Source organism: Paracoccidioides brasiliensis, assembly GCF_000150735.1.
Source record: "Paracoccidioides brasiliensis Pb18 unplaced genomic scaffold supercont2.3, whole genome shotgun sequence".
NCBI classification, from domain to species: domain Eukaryota; kingdom Fungi; phylum Ascomycota; class Eurotiomycetes; order Onygenales; family Ajellomycetaceae; genus Paracoccidioides; species Paracoccidioides brasiliensis.
Genome location: NW_011371360.1, coordinates 3,460,402 through 3,484,916, shown reverse-complemented (window position 1 = coordinate 3,484,916; position 24,515 = coordinate 3,460,402). Strand labels below are relative to the sequence as shown.

The following is a 24,515-nucleotide window of genomic DNA, read 5'->3' as shown; positions in this document are numbered from 1 at the left end:
GAGAAAAAAATTGATATATATATATATATATAATTTAATCACTTCACTGAAGTAAAGTGAAAAGGAAGATATATTCCCCCCGGGATAATATTATGCTGCGATTCATGGCTTAGTCTAGCTCGAACCCACTTGCCGGAGTCCGAAAATAGACCTCCTCAGTCTTCTCAGCTGTGATTTTTTTTCTCATATTATCTGTGGGGTAGTACGTGGGGTGATTTAATCTTGCATTCTTTTTTTTTTTTTTTAAAAAAAAAAAAAACTTCCTTTATCATCTACTGAGATTTTCTCAGTCTTCCAGTCATGGATATCGATCCTAACTTGACACGCGCAGATTTGATAGTAATCCAAAACTTGTTTCACGATGTCCCTAAGCTAAGGAATCAAGGTGTGAAAGTACCGAAAAGTCTGTCAAGTTGTTCCAGGAGGACACGGGATGCCCAATGTGACTGTGTTGGGAGTCAGCAGAAACTCAACAGTGAGAGTAAAATGAAGTATATTATTTCCCATGCATTGCTAACAGGATTCCAAGACGATGCCGCGAGATCCGATCACCTCTATCACGCTGAGAAATCGTCCGTCGAAACTTTGGCTTCATTCAACAACCCTCAACATGAAGACTTCGAACCCACCGTCTTTGTCATGTGGGATCTCAAGGATGTTAAGCTTCCCCGACTTCTAAATGACTACCTCCTGCAACCATATATCAGGTTTGGGCGGAGTATGGTCCGCGTCGAGACGGATGTGGTCATGCTCACGCATCTCCTCCTGTACTTTGCAACATCCGTCCCGAGTGCAATTTTCCTGTATTACCATTTCAGCTGGATCCATGGAGTATTTCATTGGGCCATGCAATCCTATTACGTGGGAACATACACCCTCATGATGCATCAACATATCCACATGGGGGGGATTTTGTCACCCAGGTACTCATGGATTGATATGTTGTTCCCATATATCACCAACCCGTTAATGGGCCACACTTGGAATTCCTACTATTACCACCATGTCAAGCACCATCATGTCGAGTCCAACGGGCCCAATGATCTCTCGTCCACCATTCGCTATCAACGCGACGATCTGGGTGACTTCCTCTGCTACGTTTGCCGATTCATGTTCTTTGTCTGGCTAGAGCTTCCGTTATATTTCTTCCGAAAGTCGAAAACACGATTGGCTATGAAAGCAGCATTTTGGGAACTTGGAAGCTATCTTGCTATTTTTCTCCTGTTTGCCCTCAATTGGAAGACTACCACGTTTGTCTTTGCTTTGCCCCTCTTACAGTTACGGGTGGGGCTGATGGTTGGAAATTGGGGCCAGCATGCCTTTGTGGATGAGATTGACCCTGACTCCGACTTCCGCTCAAGTATCACATTGATAGATGTTGCCGTGAGTTAGATTCCTGTCTGTTGTTCCCCTATGTAGGAGCAGTGCTAACAATGCTGTTTCACAGAGCAACCGTTTCTGCTACAATGACGGCTACCATACTTCTCACCATTTAAATCCTCTGAGACACTGGCGGGAACATCCCGTTGCCTTTCTCAGACAGAAAGAGCGCTATTCCAAAGAGCACGCGCTTGTATTCCATAACATCGACTATGTTATGATAACTGTCAAACTGCTGCAGAAGGACTATGCCCACTTGGCGAAATGCCTAATTCCCATTGGAGAGCAGGTACATATGAGTTTAGATGAGATTGCTGCCATGCTCCGAACGAAAACACGTCGATTTAGCGAAGCAGATATTAAACAGAAGTTCAGGGTGAACCACTAGGTTTTGAGGTAACAAACTATCCACATATGTTGTTGTATTTTAGCTAGTTATTTTTGGCTGTTCGATTATTGGAATTCGGAAATCCTATTTTCAACATCTCAAACCGCTTCTGATAATTATCTGACTCACTCAACCCATCCCTTTATGCAGTTGACATTTCTTGCAGTGAATTGTGCTATATCTCTTTCTTAATAGTCAATCTTCACTCACAGGTTTCAATCCAGCAGAGCAAGTAAACTTGCGCATCTTGACTACAAGAGATTAATCAGCAGAAGATCATGACATAGTTATTCAAGTCTCTTCCTATAATAATAATAATAATAATACCGCATTAATATATCTTCCGGTATTGCTGTGTTGTTCTCGATTAGCTCTGGTACAACCCCAACTCTCCGACCTGAAACCAACGACAACTCCTGTTTCTGCCGGATATCGTATCCATGGTTCGCTGAGGGCACAAGATCTTTGGCTTCAGACAGGATGTTTTCTTAGATATTTTTGTCCTGGTCGCCATGCAATGCTCACGTTTCCAAGCGGCCCAACGCTGTCCATCTCGCTGCGATATTTCAAAATGAGCTTTGGATAACTACCGTGTGATACCCGGGCAATGCTGGATGGGCTGGACCAACTAATAAATAGGAGATAGTTAAACTATTCTTTGAGATAACTATTCTTTGAGATGACATTAATGGAGCACCATAAAAAACCCGCCTTAAAACTTGAACCGCCAACTGTGGCTCCTCAAGTCCCTATTTTCCCGCAATCCCCTCCGAAAAACCCGTTCATATCGCCATTCGCCTCGGCTTCACCCACTATCCCTGGTCGCGGTGAAGTTGTCCTCTCCCTGCTGTCCCCGTCCATCCCAACCATCTCAACCCTCTCCTATAAATACCCCTTAAAGCTCCTGACAAGGACTCCTGCAACGACGCTCAATTCTAAATACCCGGAGTCTGCAACCACCCCCGTCCACCTGTATTTGCTCACATACGGCGGAGGGTTGCTTCCCGGTGATCATATCGAAGTCTCAATTACCCAGAAGCCACGGACAAGGCTGGTAGTGACGACTCCGCAGGGAAGCACGAAGATATACAGGACGGAAGGACGCAAGGAATCACACGGAGCCAGGGACGCTAAGGAACAGAGCCGCAGCTGCGATCAAACCCCCTCCGCCTGCAAGAGTAGGCAAATACTAGACGTGAAGCTAGGAAGCCATTCAGCTCTCTGCTATCTCCCGGAACCATCACAGCCGTTCGCAAATAGCCAATACGAGCAGACGCAGTATTTTACTCTTCTCCAGGACAGACTGATGGATGAAACTGCCAACCAAACAGATAAGAACAACCTCAACCAATCCCCAAGCCTCTGCGTGCTCGACTGGGTCAGCCAAGGCCGCGCAGCGAGGGGAGAAGACTGGTCTTTCCACTCCTGGAAGGGGAGGAACGAAATATGGTCCCAAGATCCAGCGAGTGGAGCACGCAAACTCCTCCTCCGCGACACGGTCATATTGGAAGACGAGACGAGGCATTACACTGAGGAATCCAGCTGTTTAGATTCCTCCACCACAACAATGTCATCTCCAAATCCTCACTCTCCTCCGATCAGCCTCTCGATACCGGCACGCACACATCCACATGGCATCTTGGGCACTTTGATACTCCACGGACCCCTCTTCAGCTCCCTCTCCTCCTTCATAATGACAGAGTTTACCTCCCAGCCACGTCTCGGCGGGCGGAATTGGTCTTCATCCGCAGCAACCTCCACGCCTGCTTCTGCCAATAGTACGAGGGACTCCTCCGTCCTGTGGACAGCCGCCCGCATAAGGTCGAATTTCGTGCTTGTGAAATTTGGTGCAAGAGACTTTGAGAGCGCAAAGGAGTGGTTGGGGGGATTGATGAGGAGGGAAGGGAGCTTGGTGGATGAGTTTGGGACGGAGGCTTTGGGATGTTTGTAGTTATAAAACCTGTTCATTCCACGCGCGTTGGTTTGAGATGAGTTTTCCATTTCAGTGGCAGGCCACACATTTTTATACATACCCAGCAAGTTTTTGCTCTTCCCATCAGTTCAGTCATGTGAAATTGGCTCAGGGCTTTGTTACGGTGCACCTGCCATTATGATTAATATTCTTTTTAATACTGTCATTCGAACTCCTCAAGAGTTAATTAGTTAGATTTCAAAGTTTTACCACAAAAATGCATATGACTTTCCAACGGCAGTCGTTGTATATCAGATGTTAGAGCGAAGGAACATGGGAAGGAGACGTTGCACCGGGCAGAGCGTTGCATCAAAAGTTTTTGAGTGGTATGATTAAAACTAATATAATTAATATTAATAGATGATCTAAAAATCTTCTATTTAATAGCAAGTTGATTTATATACTTATTAAGAAGAGTTTTTTCGGGTCTAGTTTTTTCAATTGTTCTTTCATAATTTTATTAATTTCTTTATTTTAATACTCTGATTCATATATTTCAGCTACTTCCATAATTCAGTTATCATCTCAGTTTTTAAATTAAATATAGATTTTTAATCTGCTACTCTATCTAATAAACATATCTTCTTAATCGTATTCAAATATAATAATAGTGCTGTTGAGAAACATATGGAAATTTTAGATTTGTTAGCAGAGGAAGAGATGTTTTATTGAGTGGTTCAATTATACATCCAGCCCATGTTCCACGGATAAAGAAACACAACCAATTCACCCCCTGCCAGGAGATGCTGGACAGCTTCCAATGAATAATAGGTACAATTATACTTCGTACACGATTCCACAATTAACCAAGCGCTTTTACAGTAGTGTGGTGTCAACTCAGTTGAATGGCGAACAGGTCTCCATACGAATGAGAATTTGATGTTGCGCTCGTACATTAGCAACTCGTAACTAATTATGGGTATGTATTATAAATTACCAAAAATACAACCTTTCTTTGTTTCTCAACTTTGTAAAAAAAATTTTTGGATATCAAAACTTCCATTCGAAGCTATATCGATTGCAAAAAGAAGTGATAGCTGTCCACAATGCCCCACAAACACAAACGACGGCAAAGAGACGATGAGTATGAAACCCTCAACCGTACGAACCTAGGTAATAATCTCCATTCTAACCAATGTCTTCTCATCTACAGCGACAACTTTGACCTTCCCCCGACAAAGATCGCAAAGCCCCTCCCGGCATTTATCAGTAATGGAGACTCCAAAGAAACCTCAAACAAACGGCGCCAGTCGAAAAAGTCCGTCCAGAACCCCTTCATAGATGATACCCCGAAAGCATTTATGCGCATGATGCAGCAGTTTCAAAAAGCCACCTCTTCAAGCGCCCCGCGCACTCCATCCTGGCAGGAAGATGGCGGGACGAAGTCCAATAGGCAACGTAAAAGGGGAGGAGAACGTGAAGTTGGCGCACTGATTGCAAATACAACGACATCTTCGCAATCGCAACCTGCTTCCTCCTCTTATTCTATTCCGAAAATCCTCCCCGGTGAGCGCATGTCCGATTTCGCTGCACGTGTCGACCAAGCTCTACCCCTGTCCGGCATCTCGAAGAAATCTGGCACGTCAAGCATAAGCAAGGATCCTGCGCTGAAGAACCTGCGAGAACAAAGACAGACAAAACATGAGCGGAGACTTCTGCGTCTACAGCGGGAATGGAGAGCCGAAGAAGCGCGGATTAGGGAGCGGGAAGAGGCTGAGCGCGAGGAAAGGGAGGCGGAGCAGGACGAGGTCAATGAGCAGTGGAAGGCGTGGGAGGAGGAGGCGGGCTTGACGAAGAAGAAAAAGAAGGCTGCAGCGAAGACTAGGAAGAATAAGAAGAACAATACAAGGAAAGGGAAAGCTGGTCTGTTGGATGGGAATGCAAGTGATCGCGACACCGAGGGCAACGACAACGAAGGTGACGACGACAACGACGATGATGACGATCCATGGGCTAAGCTTAATCGAAAAGCGAAGGCTATGCAGCCTGTTAATCCGTTTGAGGTTGTCCAGGCTCCTCCTGCACAGTTGACGAAGCCGAAGGAGAAGTTCAAGATGAGAGGCGTGGGTGGTGCGGTGGTCAATGTTGCCAACGTTCCGGCGGCAGCGGGGAGTCTGCGGGCCAGAGAGGAGCTTGCGGAACACAGGCAAAGTATTGTGGATGAGTATAGGAAAATGATCGCAACCAAGAGGGGGTAACGAGATACTATATATATAAAAGATATTCGCAATTGAGGAATGATGGACCATTGTCTATTAGCCCTCGTCCAAAACGGGAACTTTTATTAGATGATAGGTTTGTGTAAGTCTACTTAAAAATACACATATTTCTGTAGACTCTCACAGGAACTCTTTATTATGCCAAACAATCTATCTTCACGAACACCCACCCAAAAATAAAATAAAAAATATAAAAAATAATACATAATCTACCCCCCCTTAATATCCTTCACATAGGCTGCAGCCCGCGCCTTAACCTCATCCACCATTTTCTCATTCCCGCCACCAACCTTCTCCTCAAACGCCAGCCACTTCTTAAAAAAGAATTTGGCTTGTTTATCCTTCAACCTCTTGGGCCCAGTTTTGGTCCCATCCGCAGCAATGCCATGGCCCAGGCCCAAAACTCTTTCGAACAGCCTTCTAACCTGCTCCGCGTCACCATTCTTAATCTCCAGATCAAGCAGCACATTCCAAAGATCAACGCGCTTGGGAAACGAGGAGAGAAGAGCTTCGAATACCGTTCGGCCACGTTCAATGTCTCCATTTGGAGATCGGAATTCCAGCTGGCCGAATTTGGATGTGATGTCGACGTGGGTGTGGGCTGGGAGTGATTGGATAGCACGCGGGAGAAGTGCGCGTCCTCGTTGGGGGTCAGCAAGTGTGTCGAAGAGGAAGGTGGCATAGTTGATGTAGATATTTGGCGATTGGGTGAATTTTTTCTTGAGGGTTGTTTGGAAGAGCTCGTCGGCTTTCTGCAGAGGTAATTCGTCAGTAAACTTTCCTGTTAATGGAATAAAAATGGTGCCTCCTGGTGAAAAATGATCGTACATACCTCATTCTTCCCGGACTGGATGTATATACTAGTCATCCGCTCATGGATCTCTTGAGGGTCATTGTACTGACAAGCGCGCTTGAAAACATCCTCAAGAGAGTCGTCATTTCCAAAGATATTCTCTAGGTTGAGCATTGCGATCCAGATATTGAATTTTTCAGCATCTTGGCCGATCCTTATTGATCGAAGAGCTCGTTCCGCAATCTCGCGAGCCTTATCCACCTCACTGAGTTCAAGTTGGAAGGCCATGTATTTCAGCCAGAGCAAACTCGAATCTGGTTCGCCTAGCAATAAACGCTCGTAGTCGGCTATAGATTGCGGACCGTGAGCGTCAAGATCACCAGTTCTATCAACCTGGATCTCAGGTTTCCGGCGTTTCTTCTTCTTCAGAACCGCTTGGCCATCGGAGCTGGAACCAGAATCATTGGCCTCATCAGCGCCGGTAGTTCCACTCCCATTCCAGTCAAACCCAGATGTTACCAAGCCTCCAGTTACACCCGTATCTTCGGTCCCTGCCATCTGCACATCCTCGTCGCTGACATTACTCTCGCTGCCGTCACCACCACCCAAGTCGACTCCACCCATTGAAACGTCATCATCGGATTCAAATTCAAGCTCAAGCTCACCACCATCCTCGCTTTCACTAACGCTTTGTTCATTCCCATCTTCGCTGTTTTCACCATCCGATTTGTCATCGCTTTCTTTGAAATAAGAGGCTTTCAGCCCCAAAGATATTCGCTCCTTGTCGTGGTCGATCTTGAGAATTTTGGCCTTGACTATGTCACCCTTCTCAAAGAGCTTTCGAGCATCTTCCACTTTTTGCTCCGCCATCTCCGTGCGATGGCAAAGTCCACTAAGATTAGCGGTTCCATCGATCACAATGAAAGCTCCAAATTCTTCGACACTGCGGACTTTTCCGGTTACAATCTGTCCGCGATTTAAGTCCCTGATCGTGATGGGCGCCTTATAGTTCGGTTCAAGAACCGACTCCTTCAAACTCATCTGGAGTTTATTGGCTTCAGCGTCCACAAAAATTATTCTTCCATGAACGAGTTGGTCGACTTGGAACTCAGACTGCCAGTCTTTTAGATAAGAATCTGAAAGATCCGATATTCGGACATAGGCTGTAACTTCGTGACCTAGAGTAACAAAAAGACCATTATTTGCAACTCTGCGGACAAATCCACGAACAATGTCATTAACCTTAAGTTGGCTAATCGATTTTATCTCAGGATCTTCAATTGGTAACGATGAGCTAAGGACCCTGGAAGGTCGAACAGAAAGCAATATCTTCTTGTTAGGGACGTCAACGTCCAAAATACAAACACGAAGAACCTCGTTTTTGTGAAAATTCGCCGGAATCACTTTCGTATAGTCATCGGCCATGTCTATCAAATTGATAGCACCAACTGTCGTGTCGCTTAGCTGCACAAGGACCTGGCGGTCACTGACTTTAGTAACTCGACCAAGTAAAATTTCCCCCTTTGAAAAATCCGATATTGTCCTCTTGTTGAGAGGGTCTCCATGTTTTGCAGAGAGGTCAAGCCGATTCTTATCCACGTTAACGCCTGTAACATGGACCTTAATTGCGGACCCAACAGGAAAATTTTTCGTTACATCCCCCACAAGTGACAAGTCGTCTGAAACGTCGGTGATTCGAAGCCTTCCACGCACGTTTGGGGTGATATTTATCCATAGACAATCGTCACCGATATTATTGACGAACCCTAGCCATGACGATCCAATTTCGACTTTATCAAGGCTTAGAAGTTCAATGTCTTTCGATTCTAGGGAGCTGGGTTTTGCTGAAAGCTCGAAAACAGGGTATTTCCCACTGCGATGGCTGATTGGCAAAAATTTGTGACTGCGAGCATCGTGGATGCCAATGATTCGAACAGGAATTATCTGTTTGGGCTTAAAATATCGCAATGGCTGTTTACGGTCTTTGATAGCGTCCCATCCATCAAATATTTCTGATACATCGATACGGCCTTGAATATTGTCGGCGAGCTGCACATTTATCTGAGTTTCTTTAACAGAAACGATCTTGGCCTTGGTAATTCTGCCAAAAGTCAGGTCGTCAAAAGATTTGATATCCCCATCAACAGGGTTGATGGATGCCTGATTGGCATTGCTGGCGGGCCGTGCATTATCAGACACACGCTGCTTGCTAGTTTGGTTTTCCTTCATCGATAAAGTGAATCTTTGGCGGTCGTCTTCGATAGAATGTACAAATGAGGAGATTGTTTGAGATAGGGTATATCCGAAGTCGGGTTTTGCGACATGGTCATCGTCCATGAGCCGCTTTGGAAGAAATCCAGTGAGCCCTCTCAGGAATTCCACAAACAAGCCATCTGCGATAATGTTCTTTACAAAGCCGGTCACCTTCGATCCTTCCTGAAAATCTTCAAATTTGGCAGGTAATTCACCTCGTTGACGGGCTTGCTTGAGGCTAGGCTTATTAGAAACCTTGATAAGCCTGTGAACCTTCTGCATACTGAGAATTACGAGGTCGTGGAGTTTCTGACCGACCCTGATGCAAGCAAGGGCACTCCCATGTTTAGAAGATTGCCCATCGGTGACATGTTCTGCATTTAACCTTGCGACCAACCCAGAACCTTCCAGTCTCAGGAGTATAACTTCCTTGGATTTTTCAAAGACGGTGCAAGAAACAAGATCTCCAGGTTGGATATTCTCAAACGCATTTTTGTAAGTTTCTGTGGATGTCGACGGGTCCTTGCAGGAGACTACCAACTTTCTCACCTCTGCGTGAACAGTCAGTGCATGCACATTCACAACTTGCCCGACGATGAAATGCTGAGTGCTGAGATGGGTCTTTGATGTATGCTTCGCTCATTTCCGAGACCGGGAGAAAACCGCGGACTTCCCCATAAAACTGAACAATTGCCCCGTGAGGGTGGATGCTGATAATTGTTCCCGGTGATTGATTCCCTGGAAGAATATCACTATACTCTTTCCAAGCTGGAGATTCGCTGTTCAGCAATGACTTTTTCAAAGTAAGTCGCAGCTGGCGTTTCTCCAGGTTGACGGAAAGGATCCTAGCGGAAACCTGTGTTCCCTCGCGAAATTTCCTTTCTGGGTGCTGTAATTTAGTATCCGACAGGTGCATTCTGGGAACCAAACCAGAAATACCATCTGCAAGAGAAACAATAAGACCATCAATACCATCAGGCCCAGTTAACAGTTTCTCAATCTTTCCTTTGACAACGGCGCCGACTGTCACATCTTCAAGACGTAGGAAAGGCTGGTCAATTACTTTCCTTTCGAAGGATAGAAGGTATAGATTGTCCAAGGCACTGAAACCAACTATTCTTGCCTCGTGCGTAGAGTCAACTTTGTAGGGCCCTTGGGTCGCAGATATGCTGTCGACCTTGTCATCCGAGAGTCTGGAAATATGGACAAAGCCATAGTGCTTGTTGTTAAATTGGACGTAGACACCCAAGCCGGGTTCAACTTTAGTGACTTTTGCTTCAGGTACGATGGCGGATACGGCCGGGATATCCTCAGAGGTGGAATATTGCTCAAGAACGGTTGGAGAAAACTTGACCACGTGCTCGAGAATGGAAAACCCGAGTTTCGAAGGTTCGACAGTGGGAAATGTGCAGATGAGTCGCCCTTTAATCTTTGCACCAACATGATACTTGGTGGTGAGATTTTCTGTTCCAGTAGTCGAACCGGACTGAACTAGGTCAACGACTGCGTCTAGCATTCCCATGATCTTGCCTGCCATACCCGTCGACGTTACTTCATTTAAAAGGATCTCTGCGGCGGTTCCGGGAAGGAAAGAATTAATAGTTGGTGCGGAAGTTAAATAGTGTGATTTTTTGATGGAGCCAGCAGCTGGGAGATTTGCAGATAGCTTCACGACGCTGCCATTCGCATTGTGTCCGGTAACCACACAGAGAAAAACAGAGCCTTCCTTTATCTGAGAAACCTCAAGATCCGGGGGGATTTCCTTTGAAGACATGAACCCTTTCGTTTGGCCGTCATCCAAGCCCAGGTCCATCACCAGACCATGATCCTCCACACTCACCACAGACGCCTGCACAGTGGTATTGACAACCATATCAGATTTAGAAAGTCCAGAATTGGCATCTCGAGGATCCACTGAAAGTTGGATGTGTTTTTTCCCCTTGGTTTGAGGATTTTTCGTCTCGCTCTCCGTTGCGGTAACGGACGCTCGAAGGTACTGGCCAAGCTCAAAATACGATTTCAAGTCCAAATCCTCCTCATCGTCACTGTCACCGTCGTCAGATCCTTCATTCTCATCTTCGTTGCTGTTTAGGAGCTTCTCGATTTTCTGCTGGAATGTTCTTGAGATTGAAGTGAGCGGAACGTAGCCAGTTAAATTATTTGGCAGCGACAGGCCAATGTCATGGGCATTGATGCTAGAGACTTGGCCAAGGACCTTGGAGCCTATAACAATGCGCTTTGGGGAAGACAAGAATATCAGTGGAGGTGATTCAATTGAGATTCATTCACACCCTTCAGAGCATGACTACGGGCAACATACCTTGAAGTTGAGTCCTTCGATGCGCACAGCTTGCTTTGTGGGATCTTCAGAAGCTGCTTGTTTCTTGGCCTTGGACTTCACTTTCTTGACCTTAACCCCAGATGATTTACCAGATTTCTTGTGCCCTCTGTCCGCTTCATCCATATTATCATCTTGTTGTCCAGCGGCTCCGTTCTGCTCGAAAAGAACATCGCGAGTTGCCTGAATCTGGATTTGTTTTTGCTCAAGAGGGGTTAAAATGTTCCCCCCACCACGAGGGAACATAGGTTCCTCCTCTCGCAAAACTGAAACTGCTGGAGCCTTGGAAGGTAGATCCGAAGAATCTCTTGAATTCTCCGCCTGAGACTTTTTCCCTCCCTTGGCACCCTTGCGCTGCCCACCATCTGTGACCTTGACTCTCTTCTGTGGCTGTCGAGAGTCTGGCTCTTCGGGGCCATTGCCCTTTCTCTTGAGGGGAGCCATGGCTCATCACAGAATCTGGCAGGGCAATTGAGTGCTCACAGCTCTGTTGTTGTTGTCTATATCACAAGCCCCCATCCTTTTTACAAGGCGCGGATGTGCTGAAAAATCGAAAATTCTCCTTTAAGCATAGCGCGGTCTCCGTTCAGCAAAAGCAGCACCGACAGGAGGGACCAAACCCTTTTGGATCTAGCGCAGTTCCCCACCGTTAGCGTTTCCCACGGCTGCGTTTAATGCACGGGCCACTCTGACTAATCTCTCGCGTTCTTGACAACCCGGTGAACGCGCATGGCCTTTGGCAGGTGTTTTTCGCGGAGGCTCCGCTCGGCACGTGTGTGATTTCCCAAGTGTCGCGACGACGTGCCTGGGACAGAGCCTCAATATCAAATGGCGCTCTCTCTCCTGGTCTTCTTGACAACCTTCACTGCGCCATCTCCTCTCACCTGCAATTCACCATTCACCATAGTTACGGTGTCTCACTTCTGAATCTCAGGAATATCGTCTTCTGTGCATTAAAATTTATAGTTAATCTCTAATAGCAACCGAGCTATGGACTGCGCTCTCGGGTCCTCCTGCTCCTCCCCTTCGATATATGTCATGTCGGATCTCCCCCAAGGATCTCAGGATACTATACCATCCTCACCTCCCAGGTTCAATGCTCCAGCAATACCCTCATCTCCTCCTCGAACCAAAACAAAAAAGCCTCCTTCAGTTACCCCCAGATCTTTCAAGCGGTTTTTCACCCCGCGCTCTGTTCTGGGTGCCCTTGCAAGCGGAGGGAACGATCGTGCCAGTCGGCATGCATTTAAAGATACCCACTCCCCAGCATTGAATCGACTTGGGCCATCCTTCGCAGGGATAGCAGACGCATCCCGTGATGGCTCAGGTAAATCTCCAACGCACGAAAGAGTCTCTACCCCGCTCAGGAAGCGGAAGTTGTCGTTTTCCTCCAGCCCATCTCTTCAATCGTCTCCAATTAGGAGAGTACGGATTGCACGGGATGTTCTTCATAGTGATATGGACTCCAGTCCCAGTAGGCCGAAGCCTGATAGCATTGACTTCGAATCTGTGCCGCGATTGTACCTTCAAAAACGCAAGCAACATATCCCTCCGCCTCCACCTCTTCCTTTACGCCGTTCTAATGTGCTTCAAACGTCCGGTCAATTCTTTGTACGCAGCCTCTCATATAAAAGATCAGGCAAGCTAACATTACGCTACAACTACAGTACAAGTATGTCGTAGATCCTTCAGTTAATATTTTCCCTTGAACTAATGGACCTATTTGAAACAGCCTGGCGGGACGAAGTTTCCAGTTTCTATAGCTTGCCTGATGACGTTCATGAATGCTCGTATAGAGATCAGCAGGGAGAACGTCTCACTCTCCCATTTTGCACTGTTGCTTGTCATAGTGTGTAATCTCCCGCTTTATCCCCCTGTTAATTTGCAATCCATTCCTAAAATCATCGATTACAGCCAATTCTCTAGTAGCGGTTGGAGACGAAGAAGGAGGTATCCGACTGCTGGATTCCGCTAAAGATGACCAAGCCGGTTTCTCGAAGGCGTTTCTCTCATTTCAGCCGCATACGAACTCCATTATGGATCTAGATTTTTCTTCGGATGATACGCTTCTAGCCACTGCATCTGGTGATCAAACAGCCCGGATTATTGATATGCCCACTCAAACTTCGATCTTCTGTCTATCCAAACATACATCATCTGTCAAACGGGTACAATTTCAGCCTGCTTCTAATAATAATATAGTCGCAACCTGCAGCCGCGATGGCAGCGTTAATATTTGGGACCTGCGATACAAAGCCTTTGACAGGCCCGCGGTGCAACTGCGCTGTTCCCTTGCATCAGATGAGGATGACTCTACAAAGCTAACTACAACTAAAATGAAATACGCCCAAGTAGCTAATAATATCTGGTCAGCACATGCGGAAAAACCCCGCCCCAAAACAGGCCAAGAAACTGAGGCCCTGGCACGCCGAGATGATATATCAGTCACGTCCATCGCATTTCTCAACCCTGGCCGTGAAAACCTCTTTGTCACGAGCAGTGAGTCAAATGCCTGTGTGAGGCTGTGGGATATGCGAACTACATACTCCTTACGGCGCAAAACACCCATCCCCCTGGCCATAACCAGACAGCCAGACAGCCACGAGAAATACCGCCAATTCGGGCTGACATCCATGGCTTTCAGCGGCGACGGGAGCAGACTCTACACCCTCTGCCGTGATGGAAGTATCTACGCATACTCAACATCCCACCTGACTCTCTCAAGTTGTCCAGAAATGATTCGATGCAGCACAAGCTTCAAACGCTTTCCAAGCGACGAAGCCAAACCAGGTCTAGGCCCCTTGTATGGCTTCCGCCATCCACGTCTCCAAGTCGCAACGTTTTTTGTCAAACTCGCCGTTCGCCAGCCTGTCAACGACAAGAACGAAATGCTCGCCGTCGGCAGCAGTGATAACTGCGCTGTTGTCTTTCCAACTGACGAGCGGTACCTCACCCCACCCTCTTCCACGCCAGCGCCCGATACAGTACTCAATCAAGGAAGGACGCCACGCCGTGCCGGCCTTCGCAAGTACCAGTCCAGCAATGTAGGATTGTCAGGGCGTTTGGAAGATTCCATCCCGATATATCAGCACGGCGCAGCGTTGGTCGAGGGGCATAAGAAAGAGGTATCGGGTGTTTCGTGGACGAATGTTGGGGAACTTATCACCGTCAGTGACGATTTGCACGCTCGATGTTGGAGGGAGGGGCCTGAGGCGCGGGACTTGAGGGTTGGAGGGAACATGGAGGGTAGGAGGTGGCAGTGTGGATGGGCTGATGTGAAGGATTCTGCTGATGATGAGGACGAGTAAAGAGAAATATCGAAGAACGAATTCTTGCCTATATCCTCTTCTCTGCATCTGCATGATGGTCTATATTGCTTGGTGGATTCTTAATTCTTCTTTTTCCTTTCATTTTAACTCGTTTCAATGGGCATTCAGCAGATGGCGTTTGCGGGGACCCCTTTTGTCTCACTCCTTTGGAACATTCTCATTCATATCTACTTAAATTAAAAAGTGTAAGAGCTAGCGTACATTACTATTCTATATACCAATAATGACTTGGATATTTTCAGTAGTAACAAGTTGCCCTTGCATCATTGTTATTCGGAGGTTCATCAGAGCCCTTGAAGAACACAAGATAATTCAGTTACGTAGATTTATACATGGTGAAAATAGGATTGGACATGAAGAAATTTATGATAACATATATGTAATATACGCTCCTTATAGTCTTTTAAACTTTTTGTTGATCGTTCCCTACACAAGATCTGAAAGGGGAATGACAACAAAAGGAAATAGTTGGATGTTATCAAACCCACTCCTCAAGAAGAATAACAACTCATTCTCTTAGTGGTGTCCATGCCCATCATCCTCAGCCCTCCTCTCTGGATCAAGTTTAATCAGCGTATCGATTCTCATAATCGCAATACAAGCCTCCACCGCACTCTTCAGTTGCTTAATTTTACTCATGCTAGGTTCCAGGACACCCGCTTTAACACAATCGACAACCTTGCCCTTGGTGAGATCGAGGCCGTAGTTTCTATACATCTTCTTCTTGGCGATGGCTTTTTCTTCCTCGTTGGCGTCGCCTTCTTGGACGCGCTGGGAGAGGGCGTGGCGGACTCGGAGCTGCGCGACGAGTTCCGAAGAGTCCTTGGCTGCATTTATAGCAAGGGTTTTGGGGATGATGAGGAGAGATTGGGCGAACTCACCAATGGCGAGCTGCTCGCGGGAGCCCTGTTGAGATCTTGTTAGTATATTTGATGGATCAAGATAGTCACAATAATGCTTAAGAGCGGGTATAGTTGCGGGTAATGTTTCGGCCTACCACTGTGACTGCAAATTCCTCAAGGTAGATATGCAGTGCGGTCTCTACAGCTCCTCCGCCGGGAACGATACTTCCGCTCTCCAATGCCCTCTTGACGGCGCACAGAGAATCGTGTACGGATCGTTCCATCTCATCGAGTTGGAAATCGTTTGAGCCACGCAGGATAATCGAAGCAGCAGTGTGAATCTTTGTGCCCTTGATTAGGATGCATTCATCGTCAGATATCCGCTCCTGTACCACCTCCTCCGCATGTCCCAAGCTAGACGGGTCAAATTTATCATCACCATTAAGATCAGATAGCGTGCTAACTAGCGTCGCTCCCGTGGCCTTCGCGATACGTTTAAGGTCTTCCTTCTTGCATCTTCTAACTGCCATCGCACCCTTCTCGACGAACGTCTTGAGACAAAGGTCATCAATTCCCTTGGTAGTGAGAATGACATTTGCACCCGCTTTTAATATCAGCTCGATTCTCTCGAGAACAATTCCGGCCTCTCTCTCACGGATCTTCTCGAGCTGTTGGGGGTCATCAATGGTAACATGGACACCAAGTTTCATCCTCTCCTTCTGCAAATTCATATCAAGACAGGCGATCTTCGCATCGGTAATTCGAGTCTTCATGGCTTGTGATGCAACTGTGCAATTAAGAGCGTAACCATTAACAAGAATCGATTCAGTAGCACTCTTTCCATGGGCCTTGAGCAAGTTGACAGCTTTCACTGGGTATTTGACCTCATTTCGCGGCGTGGTCGTTTTCACTTGTTGCATCGCATCAACCGCCATGTTAGCGAAAAAATCCGCATCAGCGCCTATGATCTTGCTTGACATTGATGTCTTTGCAATATTTATCAAACTATCCCTCCCTAGGTGCTCTACTTTTGTGCTGATGTTCTCATTCATATACTTCACAGCTTCCCGGAGGGCCAATCGGTATCCAGTGATGATCGTAGTGGGGTGTATCCGGTTCTTCATCAGCTCGTTCGCTCGTCGTAAAAGCTCTGCCGCAATTAGGACAACGGAAGTCGTTCCATCACCAACCTATAGATAACATATATTTTTAGAAATGAACGGGAAAAACGGGGAGAAGTAGAGGGAATACAGAACCGTACCTCCTTGTCTTGTTGCTTTGCCAGATCCACCAGGATTTTCCCCGCAGGGTGTTCAATATCTAACAAGCTCAGAATAGTGGCTCCGTCATTGGTAACAGTGACATCCTAATCTAATATCAATACCTCTACTTAACCAGGTTATATCCAGGAGAGTTTCATCATGGCTTACCCCGATGTCATCCACCATCATTTTGTCAAGCCCGGAAGGGCCAAAGGAGCTCTTCACCACGTTGGCAATAGCTTGAGTGGCCAGTACTAAGAAACACTAGGTAAACAGCTTGATATATAATATATATGTTGAATAACGGTCACATACCATTCTGATCTCGAATATCAGCACCGCTGATTTTCTGTCCTCCTAGAACTGTCGAAGCTGTTAGTTCATCTTCCCCTCGACATTAAAGAGCAAGGCAGCTCACAGAGTTGTCCCGCATTGCGAGGAGACTCAAAAAGCCCCGCCATATCAAATCAAACAGTCAAAAGAGTAATTAAATGCGAAGATAGAAGCTTTCTGGTGACCGTTGCTCCCCCTCAGTTTTTGCTGGTGACTTTTTGATTGAATATTCGGAGGAGAGATATTCTTGATTGTCATTCTGCCGGTCAATTAGGCGGTGAAGTTTTTTGAGAACATTCATCTAACTCTAGCTAAAAGACATGACTCCTCTCTGCTTCGTAGCCCGGACACCAGCTTCAATTCCACATACAACCCACGAATCTTGCCTATATTGAATATTTGGACACTTTGAAATGTCGTCGCAACAACTACAGGATGACAGTAGCGCCTCAGCACACCCTGTGCAAGCTGTAACCCAACTTCTCCCTGATCGCACGATGGACCCCGCTACTGGAGAAAACCACCCTGCTGGCGAGGTATCCAAGAACGCAGCCAAAAAGGCCGCGAAGAAGGAGAAACTAGCTGCTGAAAAATCTGAGAAATCGGCAAACAAGGGTATAGGCAAATCCGAAGCTAAAAATGTGACAACGCAAAAAGCTTCCAAGAAAAAACCAGACGGCCCTGCGCTTATTGGTATCGATGTTTTAAAAAATGATGATTTCCCAGGTTGGTACCAACAGGTGCTATTGAAGGGAGAAATGCTGGATTACTACGACGTGTCGGGTTGTTTTATTCTGAAGGTGCATTTTCCCTTATGCAGAAACTATATGTCCCATTCAAATATTTTGAAACCTCTCGCTAATCAATGTCATTGCACCCATTTCCTAGCCACATTCTTACTTCATTTGGGAGACAATACAAACGTGGTTTAATGACAAAATTAAGAAGATGGGAGTTAAGAATTGCTCTTTCCCGCTATTCGTGTCTGAAGACGTTTTGAACAAGGAAAAAGACCATATAGAGGGATTCGCGGCTGAAGTTGCTTGGGTTACTCATGCGTTAGTCTAGGACCTCACGCCACGTCTTGATCTCTCTAAATGATTACCTATACGCCTACTGACATCAACGAAAAGAGGAAATTCCAAGTTAGAGCGAAAGATTGCTATCCGTCCCACATCTGAAACAGTTATGTATCCGTACTACGCCAAGTGGATTCGAAGCCATCGCGACCTCCCTCTCCGCCTTAATCAATGGAACTCTGTCGTCAGATGGGAGTTTAAGAACCCCCAGCCATTCCTCCGCACCCGTGAATTTCTCTGGCAAGAGGGCCACACCGCACATTTGACTGAGGCAGCTGCGCGCGAAGAAGTGTTGCAGATCCTGGAACACTATGCACATGTCTACGAGGAACTTCTTGCTGTCCCAGTCATCAGGGGCCAGAAGACCGAAAAGGAAAAATTTGCAGGTGGTCTTTATACGACCACGGTTGAAGGCTACATCCCAGCTACGGGACGTGGTATTCAGGGAGGAACGTCTCATGGCCTGGGTCAAAACTTCAGTAAAATGTTTGGCATTACCGTCGAAGACCCATCTGCCAAACCTGACGAGAAGAAACCTGCCCTTCATGTTTGGCAAAATTCTTGGGGTCTGTCTACCCGCACCATTGGTATCATGGTCATGGTTCACGGCGACGACCGGGGGTTGGTACTTCCCCCGCGGGTTGCAGATGTTCAGACCGTGATTATTCCTGTTGGTATCACCGCCAAGACGACTGATAAAGAGAGAGCGTCCCTATACGCCGAGATTGATGCGCTAGCAGCTGTCATCGAAGATGCTGGCGTCAGAGTTGAGGTCGACAAACGAGATAACTCCCCCGGCTGGAAATTCAACGACTGGGAACTCCGTGGCATTCCGCTTCGACTCGAATTTGGCCCAGGGGAATCGACTGGCCATTTCGTGACGACTTCTCGCCGTGATATTCCTGGCAAGGATGGAAAATCCACGATTCCCATTTCCGAACTTAAGACTCAGGTCCCTGCCCTCCTTGAAACAATACAGGCCGATCTCTACAAACGGGCAGAGAAAACCTTCCGTGCTCACGTAAAGCATATCACCAACTGGGATGATTTTTCCCCCGCTCTTAACGAAAAGAATCTTTGCCTGATTCCTCACTGTTTGACAGAGCAGTGTGAGGATGAGATCAAGGATATGAGCGCCCGAAAAGTGGAAGAAGAGACTGGTGAGGCCCAGGACGCAAAGGCCCCAAGTATGGGTGCGAAGAGCTTGTGTATACCTTTTGAGCAGCCGCCTGGCATTGAGAAGGGAGTCACGAAGTGCACGAACCCTAATTGTCAAAGATTCGCCGAAAATTGGTGCTTGTTTGGACGTAAGTTGCAACTCTCCTTTATTTCTCCTTCCCAACGTATATTTCATCATTGTGCTTTATGTTTAGTTGCCGACTACAGAAACTAATACATGTTCACTCATAGGCTCCTACTAAGCAAATGGTCGCCCTTATCCTGCTAAGTTTAGGACCCCAGCTTTATCCCCTTAATCCTTTATGCAAGAATGTGATATTCCTGCTTAACGGCCCACGAATTCCCTTTGTCTGACAGACCCCAATGGTTTCTAGTTATGGCGTGATGTTTTCGATCAACGGGATAATTTGAGCAAAAATAAAGATAAATACAATAACGGTATTTGGTACGGAGATTCTGCTGTTTCTGTAGTTTGTACTCATTTCGCATATATACCCACGTACACCCATCTCATGCCTACTTTCGGGATTTCATTGGGGCTGCTTGGTGCATCTAACCTCGGTCTTATTTTCCAAATTTCATGTCTTTGCCTGGTAGATTTCAAAGGGACTCTCATCATCCCTGACTCCTATTTAATAATAATGCACATGATAAACATGAGTAATATAGAAATATCACTGGCCTCCATTCATCGGAGAATCCCTATTATTAATATGATAGTATGATTAGTTAATGGTTTTTCAAATATAAATACTAAATTAGAGAATATAATATATTCTCAATTTGGCAAAATATAACAAATGGTGTCGTGGTGTAGTTGGTTATCACGTGAGTCTAACACACTCAAGGTCCCCAGTTCGAACCTGGGCGACATCATCTTACATATAAACTTCTATCTATAGAAGTTCCAGTTCTCCTTTTTTTCTGTGTTTTTCTTTCTTGTAAAGTCATTTATGAGAGATTCCCAATTTATTACCTAGTATTTGACTCTTTATTCAATCTCATTTCAGTCTATCTTACTGTGTCCCTATATTGTGAGTGCTCAGAAAAGGATTGTGGAAATGAATAAAGACACTATATGTCATGATTAAAGGGGGAATTGATGAATGACAATCACGAGGGTTGAGAAAAATTTCCAACAACAAATCCGTAAGAGAATGAATGGTGTAACAGGATCATGAAAGGTGGATTATTTATATTTATATCTCTATCTATGCAACTCCGTCCTTCGGTATATACTGCATGTATGTACTGATCCTCGGTTTCCAAATAATATGTCTATATAATCAAGCAAAAATCAATACAAGACCAAAAGAAAGTAAATAGTGGTGGGAACTTTGGAAACGAGCATTGAAAGCAAGAAAAATGTTGTGAAATATACAGAGATGAGATAGAGGAAAGATGAAGCCGACTTTGTCGCCCTAAATGTGTGCAACAGTAGTTGAAATATGTATAACAACGAAAAGGGAAAATTGTATGAGGGGAATCTGAATAAACAAGAGATGAGAAAGAAAAAGAGCCCAATATCTAACTGACTGATATACAGAGGTAGAATAAATAGATAGCGGGAAAAAATCTGAAAGTTAAAACAAAATATGACCCGTTCCCAAATGACCCAAGAAAAGATAAAATAATAACTCCAAAATCGCCAAATTCGCTCCTTATATTTAGACTGATATCGATTTTGAGAATGGGGTATTTCCAAAGGTATACCCGATATGTATTGCAGAATTTATGCGCCCCCAATTGCCCTCTTTTGTAAGAAAGTCTGCTGTGCATGGGTTTTGTTGCTATTAGGAGACATGAAAATGAATGAAGGCGGAAAATTTAAACCAGGGAATATGAAGACAAAGGAAACAGATAGGATGCGTAAAGGAAGTAGAACAGTTCAAATGGGGGTGTTGAGGTGGTAGCGCGCCTGATGTATCACAGAAAGCTCTTTGTTTTATGGATGACTTGGTGGGAGACGTATAGAAGGATGGAATAGCACCTATGTTTCAGAATATCAGAAGGCCCCTAGAGAATTTTGGTATGTCATGATTGCTGGTTCAAGCCACATCTCCCACGACCGCTGGTATCACATCTGGAGTCATCGACAGGAAAAAGCGCTGGGTATGTGCCAGAAATGGCTTATTAAAATGGGGATGTCGTGGAATTTAAATCAAGTCGGCGAGGTGTCCGGAAAGATCAAGAACGGCGGTTCCTTGCTAGTACCATGAACAAATCGTACGGTGCCGAAACGAAACTAAATTTGTGGATGGTAAAGTAAAACCATCGATCACAGTCTGAATCTCCCTGAATCAAACAAGTCCTTTGTAAGACTGCTTCTGCGAAGAGGTATCAGATTCCTGACAATTGGTTGAGGGGAAGTGTTAAATAACCGTTTGACTGGCGTTGTTTGAGACGACTGCGAGGGCGAACTGGAGGTAGGGGTTTTAGATTCAGAGGGAGAACGTGATCTAGGGGCTAGGTCAAATATATATTTATTCTCTTCATCCCTAACGTGGTCGAATTGAAATTTAGGCGCCTCCGGCTCTGTATGCGCTGCGGTCGTGTTCCTGCAACTGCTGGACTTCTGCTTCGTTTCTGGTTTGGCGGCCCGAGTCTGTTGGCTCGGTCGACGAGGCTGTGAGAGTTTTGAGGAGCCAGAAGTGCCAGAAGTGCCTTGCCTGGAGGGGGGGACTTTAGGACGAATGCTATGGGAACTCATTGGGCAGACATCCGGCATTAGTTTGTAGGTATATTTGGGTCGTGAGATATTTCCAGGAAGCCCCCGATTGGCCTTCTTAGCCTCTTCCCAGAGTTCTCGTGGAAATTCAGGGGCAACCAGGGTGCTCGTCTGTAATGGCTGACAGTAGGTATGTCTTCTTCTCCGTTCATGGGAACTATGGTCCTCTTCTGTTCCTCCCTCTAAGCACTTAATAGCTGGGAAGGAGAGTTCCTTAACCGGAGCATATGAATTTCGTCTTGTCTGCGCGACAGAGTTTCTCCGTACAAATTTGACCGCTTGTTTCTCTTTCCCTGATAGGCTTTTGGATGAAGGTTTCTTCCGCATGTGACTGTGATTTTCTTCTACGTGCGTATTTGGAATTGGGGAGGGACTGCATTCTGGAAACGGCATTGTTTCAATCTCGGAAGCGACTTGACGAAAAGCTTCGTGAGAATTGATCTCACGAACAATAGCATCATGTAAAGTTTCAAATGTAGGACGTGAGCGGGTCTCTTGTGATGATGACATGTACGCCTGCTTAAACATACTCATAATTTCCTCAACATTATAGCTCGGGGCCTTTGGAGATATCGCTGATGGAGTTGCTACTTGGAGTGGGCTGTTCACGATCTCTGCAAGGCTTGCGCTTGGTTCGCGTCTAGGTGTTGGCACCGTCATATCGGGTGGTTGGCCAGATACTTTGACAAAAGTCTTGACCGGGGCAGCGAGTTTTGTATTAATTGAAAGGTCACGAACGTTTTTCCTTCCAGATAGTCTAGCTGCGGTCGGGGATAATAAGCGGCTGGATGCATGCTTGGTGGCGCAAAGTTTGAGTGGAGGTCTATCTGCAGAAATCGTCCTAGGTTTTTTAACTTCGAGTTTCAGTGGATTGCTGGAGTTCTCGACTGTCCTGGGTGATTTCCAAGCATCTCTTGCAGATGGGAGGAGATCAGGAGAAATGTTGGAAGCTTTTACTGGTTCTGGAGAATTATTACTCTCCTGCCATTTGGCGGAAAATGCCGGCGAAGAGGTCCTCAATCGCAGAGCGATATACTGTCTAACCCCCATTCTGCATGTTGGACTACTGCCAATATTTTCTGGTGTGTAGGAGAGAGGATGAGTTCGGAGGTCCTGATCAGAAGATATGACTCTCAATTCTCTATTCCCCTCCGCCGGTGATGTTTCATACCCCGTCGCATTTGTCCTGGACCACAACCTTGGCCTTCCATCCCAGTAGTAGGAAAGGGATGACGATGATCTCCCATTATTCAGAGTGAATTGCGATCTCACTCCAACCTTTCTTGTCCAGCGTGCACGCGCATTTCCTCCGCTAAGTAGGATATTTCGGTCCGCGATGTCTTCCTGATATACCGCTGAAATAACATTCGCATATTTTGTCACCGCCTTATCGATCCCTTGACTCTGAATGTTGCGGTCGGCAATTTCCTCGTTGTACATACTCGCTGGAGATATCGGGGTTGGAACCCTGGCATGTTGGACCGGGAAGCTGGCTTCTACAACATCGACATGGCGCCGGTTGCCGTAGGGAAATAGCTTCGATTCGAGGTTCCTAAATCGTTTGTTTTGCAGGGCTCGTGATGGGCGGCGGCGAAACTGATCATGTAGGTCTTCAAATTGTTTCTCAATCCCGTAAAAAGTTTGGTTTTGCATGTGCGGGAGTCGTGGGAGGTTGGTTTCAGGGGACCTGCTGGACAAGACACGACATGGGGGAAAATCATCGCTCGACAGTCCGTTCGCATCTTTCTCGATCAATTCGGGACTTGTCCCCTGAAGCAATGTTTTCTCGACATTAAATAACTTTCTTAGGCTCGCCATTTTATTTTATTTTTATTTTTTATGTTTTTCCTTTATTTATTTATTTATTTATTTATTTTTTTTTTTTTAGTTGGACGTTCGTGAAGCTGAGAGTTGGGTCAATGGCGCGAACCAGGAGGAGACCTCGTCAACCGGCTCATCGTACAAGCCTTATCAGAAGGTCATTTAGATACACGTTGGTTAAAACTTGAAAAATGGTTAAGAGCACGTGTATGGGGATTGGTAGTGGGAAGCTTGCTCTTTTTCTTGTTTTAGAGCAGCCCTGAAACCGGAATATGTAAGAAGAGCGAGAAAATATAGGACGGAGAAAGCATCGGGCGGTCAGGGTAGAAGAGGGTCAGGGAAAAGAAGAAAAGAATAAATGGACGAAACAAACGGAAACCTCGTTTCTCAGAGGAAAACTGGGACCTTGCTCCTTCATAATGGGGGAGAAGGTTGGTTATTAAAATTCATGCGTGGGATTGGTAGGCGTGGTAGCACGAGAGAGTCCTGGCTCAAGCTTCTTGGCCTTCAAATATTAGGGACTTGGACTTTGGAAGGGCTTGCAGGAATCGCTAGCGAATTGAAAATAGTTCCGACTCTTTTAGGGGAGTTGAATCATC

At 46.0% G+C, this 24,515-nt stretch overlaps 8 protein-coding genes and 1 non-coding gene across 9 annotated transcripts; 6 read left to right on the top strand and 3 right to left on the bottom strand.

Moving 5' to 3' along the window:
- Nucleotides 1–300: 300 nt before the first annotated feature.
- Nucleotides 301–1,768, top strand: PADG_11603 (uncharacterized protein; the record flags this gene model as incomplete). The annotated part of the gene is made up of 3 exons (XM_010760755.1): nt 301–475; nt 530–1,383; nt 1,448–1,768. The coding sequence occupies 3 exons, from the start codon at nt 301–303 to the stop codon at nt 1,766–1,768; spliced, it is 1,350 nt and encodes a 449-aa protein (XP_010759057.1).
- A 688-nt stretch (nt 1,769–2,456) lies between these two features.
- Nucleotides 2,457–3,719, top strand: PADG_03445 (uncharacterized protein; the record flags this gene model as incomplete). Its single annotated transcript, XM_010760566.1, has 1 exon — nt 2,457–3,719. The coding sequence occupies one exon, from the start codon at nt 2,457–2,459 to the stop codon at nt 3,717–3,719; it is 1,263 nt and encodes a 420-aa protein (XP_010758868.1).
- A 1,067-nt stretch (nt 3,720–4,786) lies between these two features.
- On the top strand, nt 4,787–5,938 carry PADG_03444 (uncharacterized protein; the record flags this gene model as incomplete). Its single annotated transcript, XM_010760104.1, has 1 exon — nt 4,787–5,938. The coding sequence occupies one exon, from the start codon at nt 4,787–4,789 to the stop codon at nt 5,936–5,938; it is 1,152 nt and encodes a 383-aa protein (XP_010758406.1).
- Nucleotides 5,939–6,168: 230 nt separating this feature from the next.
- On the bottom strand, nt 6,169–11,787 carry PADG_03443 (uncharacterized protein; the record flags this gene model as incomplete). The annotated part of the gene is made up of 4 exons (XM_010760565.1): nt 6,169–6,711; nt 6,792–9,556; nt 9,669–11,241; nt 11,326–11,787. 4 exons carry the CDS (start codon nt 11,785–11,787, stop codon nt 6,169–6,171), a joined length of 5,343 nt encoding a protein of 1,780 aa, XP_010758867.1.
- Nucleotides 11,788–12,333: 546 nt separating this feature from the next.
- On the top strand, nt 12,334–14,651 carry PADG_03442 (uncharacterized protein; the record flags this gene model as incomplete). The annotated part of the gene is made up of 3 exons (XM_010760103.1): nt 12,334–13,015; nt 13,076–13,192; nt 13,258–14,651. 3 exons carry the CDS (start codon nt 12,334–12,336, stop codon nt 14,649–14,651), a joined length of 2,193 nt encoding a protein of 730 aa, XP_010758405.1.
- A 537-nt stretch (nt 14,652–15,188) lies between these two features.
- On the bottom strand, nt 15,189–17,237 carry PADG_03441 (T-complex protein 1 subunit alpha; the record flags this gene model as incomplete). The annotated part of the gene is made up of 6 exons (XM_010760564.1): nt 15,189–15,578; nt 15,670–16,704; nt 16,776–16,880; nt 16,945–17,030; nt 17,092–17,139; nt 17,195–17,237. The coding sequence occupies 6 exons, from the start codon at nt 17,235–17,237 to the stop codon at nt 15,189–15,191; spliced, it is 1,707 nt and encodes a 568-aa protein (XP_010758866.1).
- A 285-nt stretch (nt 17,238–17,522) lies between these two features.
- Nucleotides 17,523–19,581, top strand: PADG_03440 (proline-tRNA ligase; the record flags this gene model as incomplete). The annotated part of the gene is made up of 3 exons (XM_010760102.1): nt 17,523–17,909; nt 17,998–18,167; nt 18,243–19,581. 3 exons carry the CDS (start codon nt 17,523–17,525, stop codon nt 19,579–19,581), a joined length of 1,896 nt encoding a protein of 631 aa, XP_010758404.1.
- Nucleotides 19,582–20,169: 588 nt separating this feature from the next.
- On the top strand, nt 20,170–20,243 carry PADG_11602. The gene has a single exon. It is a non-coding gene; the product is annotated as a tRNA-Val (tRNA).
- A 1,402-nt stretch (nt 20,244–21,645) lies between these two features.
- On the bottom strand, nt 21,646–23,913 carry PADG_03439 (uncharacterized protein; the record flags this gene model as incomplete). The annotated part of the gene is made up of 1 exon (XM_010760563.1): nt 21,646–23,913. One exon carries the CDS (start codon nt 23,911–23,913, stop codon nt 21,646–21,648), a length of 2,268 nt encoding a protein of 755 aa, XP_010758865.1.
- Nucleotides 23,914–24,515: the final 602 nt, after the last annotated feature.